General features: G+C 40.7%; 1 protein-coding gene across 1 annotated transcript in view; it reads right to left on the bottom strand.

The window, feature by feature from the left end:
- Window positions 1-17,310, bottom strand: part of LOC140488134 (sodium- and chloride-dependent GABA transporter 1-like) — a 75,468-nt gene extending 58,158 nt beyond the window's left edge. Inside the window, exon 1 of the mRNA XM_072587946.1 lies at window positions 16,903-17,310. Coding sequence (XP_072444047.1) covers window positions 16,903-17,146 — 244 coding nt within the window. The 5' untranslated portion in view covers window positions 17,147-17,310. The remainder of the gene's footprint in view (window positions 1-16,902) is intronic.
- Window positions 17,311-17,699: the final 389 nt, after the last annotated feature.

The following is a 17,699-nucleotide window of genomic DNA, read 5'->3' as shown; positions in this document are numbered from 1 at the left end:
ACTGTCACCAACAGTCTCATTCATAACAATGCAAGAAACAGGAGGAAACCTCACCCAAAGGCTGTTGCTATTCAATGACCAGAGAAATCTTTGACCTCAATTTCACTTTCCCTTCGGATTTCCATAGTCTGAAGATCTATTTCACCTTGAATAAATGAATCCACCAAACATCCACACCTCTCTCGGATAGAGAACTGCAGAGATTCATAACCTCTGGGTGAAGAAAGTTTGCATCTGACCCTCCCTTATATTGAAAATATATCCCCTAGGTTACGCTTTCCAACAACTATCCTGCCAAGCTATTCATAAGCAACTCAATTAAATGACCTTTCATTCTTCTAATCTCCAGAACGTACAAACCCAATCTGCTCAATTTCTTATCACAGAATAATAGTCTCATTCCAGAAATTAATCAATAAATTTTTGCTCCATTGATTCAAAGGAGAGCATGCCCTTCATTACATATGTTCCCTACTCCAGGTATGTTCCCACAAAAGCCCTGCACAATTGTAGTAAAACTTCCTCACTTTTGCAGTAAAAGGAAACAGGATATTTACTTTGAAGTACTTAGAAGCTCTTACAGTAAACTTTAAATTTCTTGTTGGTTTAATCATTTGATATTTATGTAAATTATGTATTTATCTAAAAATAAATCTTGGCTAATATACTTAACTTTAATCTTCTATGGATTGGTCATTTTTGGGAGTTTTTGTTACTCAATGCAATTTAGTTCTGATACGACATGGTGATGAACCCCACTGCTAATTAAACAAAACACCCAGAAATTTGCCTCATAATCTGTTAAGTAACACAGAACTCCCAAATTCCACTATGTAAAGAAAAAAAAAACAATTTATTCTTTAACTCTGAAAGTGAACATTAAACAACAACTACTTACAACTCTAAGCCTCCTTTCTCTTAAATGTTTGTTATCTGACTCCAATTCAATAACAATATACTGTTGCAATAACAACCCCTATTAAAATTACATCAACTTAATTTCAAAAACACACAGTGTCTGTCGTTTCCGATGTCCTCCTACTTTCGGTTGAAGATCTCCCTGGCTCGTCTTCTGTCTTTTACCGCAAAGATGTTTCATATGAAAAAAGGCACCTTTGATAGAAAAAGTGTTTCGAATGGCAGTTTACGCTCTAACTTTTAAAATGCTTGCTTCTTTATACCCCAAATATTGTGTTGTCTCATTATTCGAGGTTAGCAAAAACAATAAATTCAAACTTGAGTGGGTTTTAGTATCACAGGGCATAATTTAAACTGATTGGTCAAATTTGAATTATCATCAAAACAGCAGCCAAAACTCAGGTGTACATTTCACAGCCAAATGTTACAGGTTTTCAATTTTCCAGTACACTAGTAGACTGCTACTTAGTCATCTGACAGGTGCTTGTAAACTTAGTGCAAAATAGCATTCACTCTCTCAAAGGTACAGTACACACCTTCAACTTAACATTTTCATTGAAAATTTAATTATGATTTCTTTAAATGTTTTCCACTGTTTTTCTACTTTTTAAATCTAGTTTCTCTATAAGCCTTAGCCAGCATGCCCCTCTTTATCTATTGAGTTGACTTTAAATCTGAAACAATATTCTTAAACTTAAATTATATATTTAAATTTAAGTGTGACATTCAATCATAATACAATCACTCTACCTTAGTGGACCTTTTCCTATGAGATTAGTCATTACACAATACAAGATTAGCCTTGTTTGTTTCCATGTCATACTGTTCTAGAAGACTGATCTGAATGTATTGTATGAACTTGAGCTCCCTGGTATTTGATTGATCAAAATATCTTAATAGTAAACTTCCCATAATTCTGCATTCTGTCACAACGTTCCTTTTACATCTTGATTGCACATTTTGTCCAACTGAATAGCTTTAGTAACCTTTGGACTCAATTATTTCAATGCTCTGCATCGCTGGTCTCCCATTGCTCACCCTCTAGTTGATTAGAAAATGCTGCTGCATGCATATTACTTGGCACAGAGTTCCACTCATCCATGCCAACTGACCTACCCGGATCTCCAGATGCCCCAATGCCTCAAAGTTAAAATAAAATCTGGTGTTTAAATCCCCCCATGATCGCCAATCATTTTTAAACAGCTCCATTGCTGATAGCTCTCACCGCTCTCTCCCCTTCAGATTCCAGTGTTGCACGTAATTCACCTAAACACCTTTAAGTTCCAGCATTGACAGAAATACCTTTTGCCACTTGGGCCTGTGATTTGAAACTCCTCTTTATATGTTTGATTTTTCCTGCTTTAAAAAAAGAACATAATCACTAATTCCCTCCTTTGAATTGAGGATGTTTTTCTTTGAAGTACCTTTGAAGTATCTTGGGACACAACAGGTGTCAGGCCAATATTTATTCTTGAATGTCATAAACAAAATATCTAAGCATGATATTGCTGTTTGCCTAATCTTGTTATATACGAACTGCCTACCATATTTTTAAATTACATTGCCTGTAGACTCATTCCTTGATATCTGAAGATGTTTGAATCCACATACTGAAGGTTAGCCCCAGACACCATTTTTCTTTAATTGACTTGTCTGCTGTAATCACATGGTTTAAAAGTTTTAAATCTTAAATTACAGTGTGTTTGTGTAAAATTAATTTGTGCTGAATATATGCTTTAAGAAGATTCAGCAAATATTTTTTAGAAAAGGTGCAAAGTATATTCTATCTAAAAAGGATAGAAACAAAAGCAATTCTAATCCATTCAATTTAAGACATCAAGCCTATAACAACACTTCCTTTCTGAGTCAGAGTAATCTTTGTTCCAGCTTGTGTGCAACCAGAAAGTCCAAAATCAGAATGACTATGCAATTTTAATTGTCAGGCACAAATTACAACTCAAACCATGCTACTGCCGCACTCTCCTTTTACCTGATTTTTTTTTAAAAATCAGAAGTTCATCAGCAGGAAAAAAAAGCAAGAAACTTTTTTATTGCATAGAAAAATATTGATGAGGTGCCAAGATGAACAGTTTATAGATCATAATATTTCTGCCTTGGAGAGGAATAAGCATCAAGTTTGTGATACAATTACTTTGTTACAGAGTGGAAGTGGAAGGGCTCTGTGGCACAGTGATAATGTCCCTATGTCTGAATTAGGAGGCCCAGGGTCACATCCCATCTGCTCCAAAGATATGCTTTATCATCTCTGAACAGATAGGTTAGAAAATATCTGAAAGTGGGACTAAGGACAGTTACCAACCCACTGATATGGATGGCTGCTGAAATGAGTAACTTTATTTGGGAGGTAACCAGCCCATTTGGCTCATGGCTAACTTTAAATTGTTACCACAAAGATTATGGGTCAGTGGTTTCTTCAATACAGTAAGTTAAATGATTCCAGATAGAGAAAACAGTCTTGACAGAATCCTTAAAAACATTTCACATTTAAAGAAAAGAATTAAAGTGGTTTCTTTGCTTGGAAGTAACAGTGCAGGGAAGGATGAATAATTCTAGAACCTAGCTCACACTCCTGCCAAGATTTGATTGTACTCAAACTAGTGGCTTTGAACCAGTTTGTTTCATGATGATGATATTTCGAATTGACTAAATAACTGCATCATAATTAGTTGAAAAGATAAAGGACCTGATTATCAGTTTTTGACATGGCTAATTTTGTAAAGCAGTTGTGCTTCCCAAGCACTTATTCTGCTGACAGAATTTTTACAAATTGTATTGAAATGGTGGTACTGTGGAAGGATCCGAATTTGTTCTGATTACTAGTCGAGTAACAGAATCAACATGTCATTGCACCAAAGTTGTTTTAGTTAAGCAGAGTAGCCAGTACATCCAATGTTGGAAGAACAGTTTACTGAGTGACTCTACCACAAGCTGTGTAACTGTATACAGGCATATGGTAGGTAAGGGTAAGAGAGAGGAAAAAAAAACACAAAATGTACAGTAAATGAGAACACAAAACTTCCTCATAAGCTTCTCGCTACTGGATACAAGTTTTAAAAAATGCAGTTTCCTGTTCATCAAGTTTATAATCAGTGTTTGCTAATCCTTCTATTTTTCTTAGATCAAAAAAACAGGATCAGGAATACTGCCTGTGATTATTCAAATTGCGACATCATTCAACAGAATAAATTTAAGAGTGGACATCAATATGAAAGTAAGAACAACTCATGACGACATTAACCATTCACTATATTTACATGAACACATGGGGTTTCTTGCACTGGAACCTCAGTGATTAGAAATCCAAAACAGCACCATACCCTCGGGCCCTCAATAGTAGGACAAGCAATTGCATATTCCCCCAAACAAACTGATTAAGGAATTTCTGATGTACAATATCTAAACCAGGAAGGTTCAGCTAGGATATTTAATTCAATGCCAAATCATGTACAGAAAGCAAAATAAATATTTTAACCTCAAATTAATATTCCCCGTCTATGTTGATAACTTGTCAACTTCCTGTCCAAACTGTCCTCATTAGACAACTCATTCATTCCAGACATTAGTCTTATCTGAACTCTCTCCAATGCATTTGTATCCTGTCTACTTAAAAGGTCACTAATACTGTGCACTGTACTCTCGATGTCTCATCCAGCACCCTGCTTAACGGAAGCATAACTTTGCCAGTTTGTATTAAATTCCCCTCATAATAAATGGCAACATTCTATTAAGTTTACTAATTAGATTAGATGAGATGAGATTACTTACAGTGTGGAAACAGGCCCTTCAGCCCAACAAGTCCACACTGCCCCGCTAAAGTGCAACCCACCCATACCCCTACATCTACCCTTTACCTAACACTACGGGCAATTTAGCATGGCCAATTTACCTGACCTGCACATCTTTGGACTGTGGGAGGAAACCGGAGCACCCGGAGGAAACCCACGCAGACACGGGGAGAATGTGCAAACTCCACACAGAGAGTCGCCTGAGGCGGGAATTGAACCCAGGTCTCTGGCGCTGTGAGGCAGCAGTGCTAACCACTGTGCCGCCCACTAACCACTGTGCCACCGTGCCGCCCACATACTTGACGTACTTGCACGCTAACATTTTGTGACACCCTGTATAACTCAACTTAAGACAGAAAGAATGCAGAACAAAAATTCGGTCAAAAGAAGGGACAATTTCACATTTTCCCCAAGTTATACTCCATTCATCAGATTTTTGCCCATTCAGTTAACCGATCAGAATATTTTCTTAGCATTCTAATTTCATCTTCACAACTTACTTTCCTACCTATTTGTGTGATCTGCAAATTTGGCAACCATATCGCTCACCTCTTAAATCAAAATCATTTGCATAAACTGTAAAAGGTGGAGATCCTGGTACCAATCCCTGTGGCAACCACTCATTACCCCTTAACAATCTGAAAAATGACCCATTTACATCTCTGTGCTTTTCTACCCATAGTGAAAGTGAGGATTGCAGATGCTGGAGATCAGTCAAGATTAGAGTGGTGCTGGTAAAGCACAGCAGGTCAGGCAGCATCTGAGGAGCAGGAAAATCAACATCAAGAATGAGGCAGGGAGCCTTCGGGATGGAGAGATAAATGGGAGGGGAGTGGGGCTGGGGAGAAGGTAGCTAAGAGGGCAATAGGTGGATGGAGGTGGGGATGGAGGTGATAGGTCAGAGAGGAAGGTGGAGCGGATAGCTGGGAAGGAAGAATGGCAGGTAGGACAGGTCATAAGGATGGTGCTGAACTGGCACATTGGAAATGGGGTAAGGTGGGGGGAGGGGAAATGAGGAAACTGGTGAAGTCGACATTGACGCCGTGGGGTTGAATTGTTCCAAGGCACAAGATGAGGCGTACTTCCTCCAGGCGTCGGGTGGCGAGGAGGCCCAGGACCTGTATGTCATCGGCAGAGTGGGAGGGGGAGTTGAAATGTTCGGCTATGGGGTGGTGGGGTTGGTTGGTGCAGGTGTCCCGGGGATGTTCCCTAAAGCGCTCTGCAAGAAGGCGTCCACAGTCTCCCCAATGTAAAGGAGACTGTATCGGGAGCAACGAATACAATAAAGGATATTGGTGGATCTGCAGGTGAAACTTTGATGGATGTGGAAGGCTCCTTTGGGGCCTTGGATGGATGGAGGTGAGGGGGGGGGGGGGGGGGGGGAGGTGTGGACACAGCTTTTGCAATTCCTGTGGTGGCAGGGGAAGGTGCCAGGAGGGGAGTGTGTCTTGTTAGGGGGCGTGGACCTGACCGGGTAGTCACGGAGGGAACAGTCTTTGCGGAAAGTGGATAGGGGTGGGGGAGGGAAATACATCCCTGATGGTGGGGTCTACTTGTAGGTGGCGGAAATGTCGGCTGATGATGCAGTTTATGCAGAGGTTGATGGGGTGGAAGGTGAGGGCCAGGGGGTTCTGTCCTTGTTGCGGTTGGAGGGGTGGGGTTTGAGGGCGGAGGTGTGGAACGTGGATGAGATGCGTTGGAGGGCATTTTCAACCACATGGGAGGGGAAAATTATGGTCTTTAAAGGATGCCATCTGGTGTGTTCGCTGGTGGAACTGGTCCTCCTGGGAGCAGATATGGCGGAGGCGGAGGAACTAGGAATATGGGATAGCATTTTTGCAGGAGGTAGGGTGGGAAGAGGTGTAATCCAGCTGTGGTAGTCAGTGGATTTGTAAAAAATGTCAGTGTTAAGTTGGTTGTCATTGATAGAGATGGAGAGTCCAGGAAGGGGAGGGAGGGAGGTGTCAGAGACGGTCCAGGTGAATTTGAGGGTTGGCGTGGAATGTGTTGATGAAGTTGATGACCTGCTCGACCTCCTTGCGGGAGCATGAGGTGGCACCGATGCAGTCATCAATGTAGCGGAGGAAGAGGTGGGGCGTGGTGCCAGTGTAACTACGGAAGATGGACTGTTCTATGTAGCCAACACTAATAGGCTAACACTGGAAACTACTTTCCAGTCACAAAAACACCTGTTGGCTTGTGTTTCCTGTCAGTCAATCAACAGATTTTGGATCCTATGGGCTTTAAATTTTTCTGACTAGTCAGCCGTGATCTTAACAAATGCCTTAGTAAAATCCAGGCAGGCAACATCCATTTGCTCTGCTCTCAGGTGTTCTTGTTACTTTCATAAACAATTCAAGTAAATTAGTCAAACAAACAGTCAGAAAAACTATGCTGACTATCTCTGCTTTTAAAAGTAGGGTTAATCCCCTCTCTCAATATTGCTGGTCAAAAAGGTTTTTAGCACAATTGGTCTTCATTGCTCAGACCTCTGGAGCATAGGAGTTAGGATGTCACGGTGAGTTGTACAGGACATCGGCAAGGCCTTTTCTGGAGTATTGTGTCCAGTTCCGGTTGACCTGTTATAGAAGAATATTACTAAACTGGAAAGGGTTCAGAAGAGATTAACTAGGATGTTGCCAGAAATGGAGGGTTCAAGTTATAAGGAGAGAATGGGTAAGATGGAACTTTTTCCATTGGAGAGTAGGAGATTGAGGTGTGATGTTATAGAGGTCTATAATTTCATGAGGGATTTAGATAAGATGTCTTTTCTTTAGGGTGGTGGATACGTCAAAGGGGCATAACTTTTAAGGAAAGAGGAGAAAGATCTAAAATAAGAGGCAATTTTTCTTTGTTACACAAAAGTTTGTGTATGGAATGACCTTTCAGAGGAAGTGGTGGACACGGGTACAGTTACAATGTTTAAAATGACAAATATGTGAATAAAAAATGTTTGGAGGGATATGGGCCAACTGCAAGCAGGTTGGTGGGGTGGGGGGGGGGCAAGGTTAGCTTGGGGATTATGGTCAGAATGGACTGAAGGTCTATTTCCATGTTGTTTGACTGTAATGATTAAAGCTGAAAATGTGTTGCTGGAAAAGCACAGCAGGTCAGGCAGCATCCAAGGAACAGGAGAATCGATGTTTCGGGCATGAGCCCTTCTTCAGGAATGAGGAAAGTGTGTCCAGCAGGCTAAGATAAAAAGGTAGGGAGGAGGGACTTGGGGGAGGGGCGTTGGAAATGTGATAGGTGGAAGGAGGTCAAGGTGAGGGTGATAAGTCGGAGTGGGAGTGGGGGCGGAGAGGTCAGGAAGAAGATTGCAGGTTAGGAAGGTGGTGCTGAGTTTGAGGGATTTGACTGAGACAAGGTGGGGGGAGGGGAAATGAGGAAACTGAAGAAATCTGAGTTCATCCCTTGTGGTTGGTGGGTTCCTAGGCGGAAGATGAGGCACTCTTCCTCCAGCCGTCGTGTTGCTATGGTCTGGCGATGGAGGAGTCCGAGGACCTGCATGTCCTTGGTGGAGTGGGAGGGGGAGTTGAAGTGCTGAGCCACGGGGTGGTGGGGTTGGTTGGTCCGGGTGTCCCACAGCTTTTCTCTGAAACGTTCCACAAGTAGGCGGCCTGTCTCTCCAATATAGAGGAGGCCACATCGGGTGCAGCGGATGCAATAAATGATGTGTGTGGAGGTGCAGGTGAATTTGTGGCGGATATGGAAGGATCCCTTGGGCCTTGGAGGGAAGTAAGGCGGGAGGTGTGGGCATGATTAAAAGGTCAGACTTGCCAGGTGATAATAACTTGGCTATCCGTCACACTCTTAATGATGGCATAATGCTCACTAACCTTCAATCCTGAGCTATCCTCTACTGACAATTGAAAATGACACTCAGAATATCTGCTATTTCGTTCCTCCCAGACTTCCTTTAAACAGCCTGGGATACAATTCATCCAGCCCTATTATTTATCCACCTTCAAGGAGGTCAGTTACTTGCCTTCTCATTATTATTACTATTTAATCTAATATTTTGCACCTCAACTTTAGCTGGAATGTCTGCACCATCACTCTTCTTTGTGAGCACAGAGACAGATACATCAGATACAGAGATCAGAGACAGATGCTAACATCATCTGCAACCATGCAAAACTGAAGAAAAAAAATTGCAATGCAATGATGAAACAGCAGGATAATAAACACGGATAAAACTTTCAAATGAGCTGACACAGGCATGATGAGCCAAATGGCTGCCTCCTGTGCTATACTATCCTATGATAGTATAGCACAGGGGTTTGAATGTAGTACTGGATTGAAAAATAATGCTACAAATGTTTGATCAGACAAACTTATGTTAACATTTTGGTGATTCCAGCAAAATAGACATTTATGCCCAAAACGTTGACTCTCCTGCCCCTCGGGTGCTGCCTGGCCTGCTGTGCTTTTTCCAGCACCACACTTTGACTCATTCCCTTTAAGCATCCTTACACCACAGAGTCAGGATCTACTGTCTCCACATAAGCAGTTTAAGAACGCTAACATTCTAACTATAAAGCCAGCTCCTTTTCTCCCCCATTTATTGCATGTAAGCAGGTCTAGAAAAGGTAAGGAATTTACAGTCTTGACCTGCTGTTATGACTACAGTATTCACATGGCTGGCTCGGCTATGGTTAACTTATTTTAGATTTATAATAAGCAGTTATTCAGTTTACTAGTCTGAAAACCCCTTCCCCTTTGGTGAGTTTATTTTTGTGTTCAATGCAGTAATGCCACATTTTCAATATACAAATCAGATATATTCTGAAGTTCCTCTCAAGGTGGTTCACAATGATCATGAGAACAATGTATATTGCATGACTATATCATTTCCTTCAGAAACCAAACAGATGCCACAAGCAAGATGTGTTATAGACAGGCATGAATTAAAGAGCAAGTTCTAAATTACATCAACTTGGCAGTTTCAATGCAAGTAATGAGATATCAAGTCATTATTCACAGCAGTAGAGAAATAGCACAGATGTGTTACTGGAGTTAGGTTTTATCTAAATTGGGGTTGTATTTACAAATACTGTATCCAGGTAGGTTCCTATTGTGTATCCACATTAATATTAGTACCTTATATAGACAAGTGTAGGTGGGAAGATAAGTAGTGAGGATGATCTACAAAAGGGATGTAGACACACCAAGTGCATGAGCAAAAACTTGACAGATGGAATATAACATTGGAAAAATAGAGGTTTCAGACTTTAAAACAAAAGGCCAGCATTCCTGTCAAAGAGAATGGAGTATTTTTTAATTGGGAGTTCTTGCTCAAACTATATAAGGTATAGTTGGACCACACTTGAAAAGTCTAACCAGTTTTGGCCCCCTTAAAGGGAGACATACCAGCACTAGAGGCAGTCCAGAGGAAGTTCACTAGGTTGATTTTGGATATGATTGATTGTTTTAGGAGTAGGTTAGGCCTGTATTCATTGGAGTTTAGAAAAATAGAGGTGACTGGATTGAAACATACAAGATTCTTAAGAGGCTCGGAGGGGTAGATGCTGAGAGACGCTTTCCTCATCACGGGGGGCCTAGGACTAAATGGCATTACCGCAGGGGAGGTGGGGAGGGGGGGAGCGGAAAGAGTGAGTGAGAGGAGATTCCTCCTCCCTCCGAGGATACTGGATCAATGGAAATCATTACAGCAGAAGAGTGTAAAGGCTGAATCATTAAGTACATTCATGGATGAGATAAGAAAAAAGCAAGGGAAAAGGTAGGAAAGTGCAGTTGAGGATTATCAGATCAGCTATAACCTAATTGATAGGAAATAGCAGGGAATAATTATACAGAATTATACATCTCTACAGCATAGTAATTCGCTGTCAGTTCAGGACAATGGCAGGCGCGGGTGTGTGATTTAATCAATAGTTAATGTCATATTGAACATGACCTGGGAATTTGAACAGGCTCAGTCTACAGCAAGCTTTACTCTAACCCCATGCTGCAACTGTTCTTGGAATGTATAAGGGGGCAGAAATTATTTGACATATGCAATGAGAAGACTTACACCAGTAACAATCAGGAAGAGGCAGAGATGGATCATCCATTTGCCACTGTTATTTGAAAGTGACTACCAACACTTCAACCTGTTGTCCTGATGTGTTGGACTCAATGATCACTCTGAATGGAGATGTTTGTGGAGCCTCCTTCTTCTGTTAGAAGTTTAATTATCTGTCACCATTCAGGACTGCATGCAGAGGAACTCCAGAGCTGAGATCTTATTTAATGATTATGGGTTCATTTAGCTTTGTCTACAGCATGTTTGTAATTCTGTGTTATAACTTTACCAGATTGGTACCTCATTTTTAGGCAGCCTGATATGTCCATGTCTTGTCATTAAATCAAGATTGATTCCCTGCTTTGAAGGCAACAATAGAGTAAAGTAAATGCTCGACCAGTTTAAGAAATCAATTTTGCCAATGTTAACCATTCACAGAACCTCATGGATGCCCAGTTCATAGCTAATAGATCTATTGTCATCTATCCCATTTAATACCAGCATTGTTCCACACAATACAATAATATTGTCTTCAGAGAGAAAACAGGCCTTTATTTTCAAAAGATCATATAGTGGATCTTCATACCAATATGGTCTTGGATGGAATGTCTGCATCAGGTCTTTGGTAAGGACAAAGTCAAATATGTTTTCCCTGTGTTGATTCTTTCACCAGTTGCTGCAAGTCCAGTCTGGCAAATACACCTTTCAGGACTTAGCCAGCTTAGTCAGTAAGTACAATCATGCTATAAAGTAATATCTGCATGCAGGGTGCACTCAGTGTTCTTGCTACTTTTAGGTTCTTCTTTCAAATGTTTTTTGACAGAGATGTAATAATTCACCAGTTGAGATGAGGATGGGACAGTTGCTGTAATCTGCTGGAAGTCACCTTGTCCATGTTTAGGACTCTCAGGATGATAACTCTGCCCTGACAGTGTACCAAAATGCATCAATTATCTATCTTGCCAGTGGGACCAAAGTAGGGTGGGTTCTGGAGAAATCTGGGTCTAAAGATTTAACCACATCAGTGTGTTTAGCAAGCCTGTGGTACAAATTGCTATGGTACCTAGGGCAACACGTTTTCTGTCGTATTTTGAGAGCACGAGAATCAAAATATTTCCAAACTAAGGTGTTCAAGTTAGTATAAAGCAAAGCAAATGTCCATATTCTAATCTTCTCCAAGGGTCAAAATTTAAAAAATCATGCTCCTTGAAAATAATTATTTGATCAAGATTTGACCATCTACTGTATCCCATTGTGCAGCTTGGAGGCAGATTTGTTTAATCTGTTAAGCACCTTAGGATTTATTACTAAATTAAAGAGACACAATATAAAAAGTTGTTATCGTGTGCTAGTTACAGCTCAAGCACATTGTATCCTTATTTGAATCCTCATTTATGCTGAAAGCAATTCTATTAATCCAAAGTTAGACACCCTTAAGTTACTACTGAAACCAAAATAAATCTCTTAATTATCACAATCTTACTGATTCTTTCTCCAGCTTTGTACATATTTTGCCTCAAAAAACAAAGCCTCAAACTCTACTTTCGATCCTCCTTAATTTGGCAAAGATCACCAAATGCAGCAACAAGAGACACCAATAAGGACTGACAATAAAATTTACAATTTTTTCAGTTGGCAACCACTAGATTCACAATTCCACAGTTATTTAAACTGGATTTGGGTGGAGAAGAGCTGGTTACCAAGGCTCTCATTCAGCAGGGAAATAAAAGAATGTAAATGTTGGACTTGTTCATGTAGCTTCACAGCTTCAAAGGACTGGGACCAATGTGGATAATTAATTGAACAGCATTTTGCAAAATAAAAATTTCTCCATGCAATATCATATCCTCAGTACAAACAAGGGTTTCAAAACCATCCTGCTCAATAATACTTGGAATAAATTATACTGAAAAAAAGATACTGTAAATATTTCTTGTAGACAACATGAATGTTGATTCTGAGAACACAGTATTTGCCTGAAAAGTATTTTTTTTAACATTTGAAAAAGCCCTGGATTATAAATAAATACATTCTGATACGTTAAAAATAAGCCATAGTTTGAACTAATGTAAATAAACAAAACAGGAATAGTATTACATTATTTTAATTCAATTAAACAACTCCTTTGAATTAAAAATACAAATTCCATTCCTATGCCACTGCAGCTGCCTCAATCTTAAACTCTGGAATTGCCTTACAATGTAGTAAACTACATTGTCTCTCTAACTCCCTTCTCTTTTAAAAATGATTCTTAAAACCTGCTCCTTTGACCAAGTCTTTGAGTTACCTATCCAAAAAGCTTTAGCTGGCTGAGTGTCAACTTTCATTTCATGAATGGGATGTTTAACTATCTTACACAAACAAGGTATTATTGTCATAATTGCAACCTCGGTGGACAAGCTGTTGCCCGAGATCTAGTAATATTGACAATATAATGCCATACAAGATACCATCTCTGAACCATCAGGCCAGCAGTGACTGTTCCCAGCGACCATGCTCTCTAAAAGGTATTTACCAGTTTTTCAGTTATCAAGATAGTAGAAAATTGAAAGACCATTATTCACAACTTCCATCATCTGATTTTAATATCCTAATATGGTTTTGGAAAGGAAAAAATCTAGATCTAAAATGGTGCAATTACCTGACCACATATTGAAGTAAGCTCACAAAACTAATGTGGAATAATAAAATCATTAATATAAAATGGCAATTTTGGTTCCAAAATAAGAAAATAACTTAGATGCCAGTCAACTGAGCTATGCATCAAAAACGTGTATCTCATGTTTTAATTTGCACTTTATGATACCTGGCACATGTTGGGTGTGATAGGTTACTGAAGTATCCAACTTAGAAACACAAACAAAGCCAGACTCATTTGAACGGTTGCTCTGTAGCTGTTTGGCAGAGCAGCAGACAGAGAAGAAAATGGATTGGAAACAGCAAGGACTAGAAGAACCTCTCTCACCCTAATTATCTCAAGAGCTGGTGAGAAGACAAAAGAGAAAGATCCATTCAATCAACAGAAGGATTCTATAAATTTTGCTAGTGCTGAGGATACAGAATACCTAAACTCTGGTCTCAGATTCAACTATAACCACTCACCGACTCAGGACTTCTTAAAAATGTATATTATTTCTTTTTACTGTGTTATGCCTTCTTTTTAAAACCCTATATCTGTGTTTTTTGCACATTATTATTTTGCTCAGGAGCTCTTTCACTCCAGAAATCTTACAATTTTCTCCTTAATTTGACAAGTAGTAAGCTTTAATTAAAGGGTTGTACAGCTGCATTCTAGAATGAATTAATTTTTTTTAACTGCAGTCAACCAAAGGGAAGAGGGTTGGTTTAAAAGAGGGGAACCTACTCACCTGGTTGCAGCAAAATTATGTTTTCATGCCTATAACGAGCTACCATTATGAAACTAAAGTGGAGCAGGAAGGGGAGAGGAGAGAGAAGCAGGCAGGAAACTCAAGGTACTGTACATTTTCATCTTTTGTAAGTTTCCATATAGGCACGATCAAACATTTCTTTAGTGTTACTAGAGGTGCATGTGCATCAATGCTAATCATGCATGGATGAAATTGTTAGTTGGTAGGAATTTCAGTAAGTTCTTAAATCGTGACGTTCACTCCATTAGGGTTGTGACAGTTTTTTTCAAACCACAACCCAATTAATTTTGTGCTTGGTCCTTTCCTTCAAGTCCTTTCTCCTCACACCCCCACCTTTCAAGTAAATTTGTCCAAATTCCCATTTGAAAGTAGTATTTATTCTCCTTCCATGACTTTTTTCAGAAAGCACATTCAAGCAGTTGGTCCCTATTTACTCTAGCATGAACTTTGAGGGGAATAAAATGAAAATCAAAAGTCTACACTTTAACTAAACATGTGACTGGCAAACAATTGCGACTGACTTGTAAAGAGTTAAACAATAAAACCACCCACACACAATCTGGCTTCTTTCAGTTTCGGTACAGCCTGCTTAAGCAGACCCCTTGTAGCAGAGTGCAAATCAGAAAACCTCCTGGATTGCTAACACCAGCGCCTGGAACATTAAATCCTTAATGCTTGGAGAGACCAGAACAATCTAACAGGGCCAACCGTCAACAGTGAAATGTTTACCGTTTGTCGTCTCCAAAACCTATTTCAGGCTGGCAAATTTGAACTGGGCTTTCTCATTCCTGACCTGGATAGACCTTTTCCCAACATTACAGAAGATCAATTGCCAGAGGTAAAAATTAACCTTGCAATGATTCAGTTATTCGATCAAACCTGAAAACATGGTGAGAGTACATACACACAGAGGATGACATGGCCCGAGTGTCACAAGGTACAAGTGCTAGCTTGGAAACTTGTTGCAGGTGAGTACAGATGAAGAAAGTGATGTGCTTTTGTATTCTTTCAGCCTCCGGAGGCTGATGTAAATGTTCATAGTTTTAATTCTGTTAGTAGGCGGGTGATTGTTTTGGTGAGTTATATTTTATCTCTACTTGTGGCAACTCTAATTTGAACAACTATTGGGAACATGCTGTATAAATTTAATACAATACTGTTAAGTCCCATTTAGTGTTGCCTTATTTAATTACTGTTTCACTTAAATGGTCAGTTAATGAGGCTTGAATTCTTGGACAGTATCATAAGATTAGGCTCGCTGGTCAAACCTAGGGCTGTGTGACCCAATCAATGCCATTTTACATTGGTATCTCCCATATTATAGCCAATACTCTCCCAGCCCTTTGACTTGTGGCCACAACTGCTCCCAGATTCACTCACTCGCAGATCCCTTCCTTCTCCCCATTCCTTTGATTCCCCTGCTCAACATTTCGGGTGTTTCACCTCCTGTCCTGAAGGAGGGAAACACGCAAAGTCAACTTCTGCACCTCCCGATGCTGCCTGGCTTGCTGTGTTCTTCCAGCCTCCTGGCAAGCCACTGCTGGTGCTTTTAAAACCAGGGTGAGGGAGATATCTGAGGTAAGCAGAGAGTGAGTCTATACTTACTGACCACGAATGAGGTGTGATCTTACAAAACATAGAATTCTGAGGAGGCTGGACACGGTAGATAAGAGGATGATATTTCTGCAAAATGGGGCACAGCTTAAAAGTAACCAAAAAATAAATGGCCCCTCATTTAACACTGAGGTGAAGTGCAACTTCTGAGGGCCAACAGTCTTTGGAATTCTCTTCTATAGTAGAGGCAGGGTCATTATTTGACTGGAATCAAGGACAAGTTAGATGTTTGATCAGTGGAATTAAAGGTATTAAGGAACCAGTGGATTTAAGGCTGTAATTTGATCACCCATGATCTTATCCGGTGTGGAGCAGATGTGATGACTCAAATGGCCCTATTTGTTTGGCTTTCATGAATACAGCTATACATGCTATATCACGAGTCCTATTATTTTTACACCGCTATCTTCTTCTGAAACCATTTCAGAAAACCAACTGTGGGTGGCACAGTGCCAGAGACCCGGGTTCAATTCCCGACTCAGGCGACTGACTGTGTGGAGTTTGCACGTTCTCCCTGTGTCTGCGTGGGTTTCCTCCGGGTGCTCCGGTTTCCTCCCACAGTCCAAAGATGTGCAGGTCAGGTGAATTGGCCATGCTAAATTGCCCGTAGTGTTAGGTTAGGGGGTAAATGTTGGGGAATGGGTGGGTTATGCTTTGGCAGGTCGGTATGGACTTGTTGGGCCGAAGAGCCTGTTTCCACACTGTAAGTAATCTAATCTCCCCTTCATACAACTAATTCAAAACGCTCATTTACAAATCTTTCCCAGAGATTTAAAAGGGAGTCTTTTAAGTTACAGACTAAGAAAAATGATGTGCAAATGCTGGAAATCAGAAACAAAAGCAGACACTACTGAGTTTTTCCAGCAATATCTGTTTTGTTTCTTGAGTTATGTCCTTTTCTTCTTTAGGGAGAAATTATAGATACTTTCTCCGCAGCTGGAGGAGCTGTGTAGTTTCCTCAGAATCCTGGATGAGGTTACTTATTTTTCCCTTTAGAAACACAACACATGGGTTTCCACCATGCTTTAGCTCCTCCAGTCATGTTCAAACGCTTCGAGTTTGGCCTCTATAGAGAAATACGTTTCCCTCGCAACTACTCCACCCGCTAAAGACGGTTATCGGTATGTACCCGGCCCCTCTGACTTACCTCCCCCACTCTTGTAGCACAGATACGGGAACCTCCAGACGTTCCCCAGTCCCACCGCATAGCCAACACAGACCAAGGTGAACTCCAGCTGGCGGCTCCATGTCTCGCTGCCTCGCCGAGGGGCTGGGGGCGAGTAGCGGTACTGTTTAGACCGAGCGCCGTCTCCTTTGTCCGGCTCCAGTCTCATTTCCTCCGCTCCCAACCCCGTTGCCTTATTATCGGGGTGTTGAGCCCCATGCCCCATAATCTCACTGCGTTAGTCAATGAGCGATGGGCCCCCCCTCCCGAGTCGTGTGAGCAACACCGTTGTTTGAAGATGTACCGCCTCTTCAACTGGAAACTATGACACGCTGCAGAGCCCAGAGTGCTCACTTTTATCCATCTATTGCCCTCTCAAGCTCCTCCTCCACCTCGCAGCCTTCAGAATACTGTACTTGTCCAGCTCCGCGAACCCGCCCTCAACACATTCACACGGCCTCGATCATGTTTCCGTTCTTTTCTTTACGTAATCCGATATCTAAGCAACCTTCGTACAGAAGAACATTTTTTTTATTATATAAAAATGACCCAGCTCGAAGAAACGGTTCCACTTGCAATGTGAACAGTGACGCATGCTGTCATCTAAGAGTTAACAAGTGCACTCCCTTTATTTTTGAAAAAAAAGTCATAAATAATCATAGCTAAATTAACTAAAAAGGACGCCATTCACTGTTCAGGAATTCTTGAGATCAGCAATAGCATTGAAGACTTCAACATACAGTTGGACAGAATTTGCTCTGTCTTCAGGGTACCTGGCT

This window comes from Chiloscyllium punctatum, chromosome 17 (genome assembly GCF_047496795.1).
Source record: "Chiloscyllium punctatum isolate Juve2018m chromosome 17, sChiPun1.3, whole genome shotgun sequence".
NCBI lineage: Eukaryota > Metazoa > Chordata > Chondrichthyes > Orectolobiformes > Hemiscylliidae > Chiloscyllium > Chiloscyllium punctatum.
This window is presented reverse-complemented; position numbering and strand designations above follow the sequence as displayed.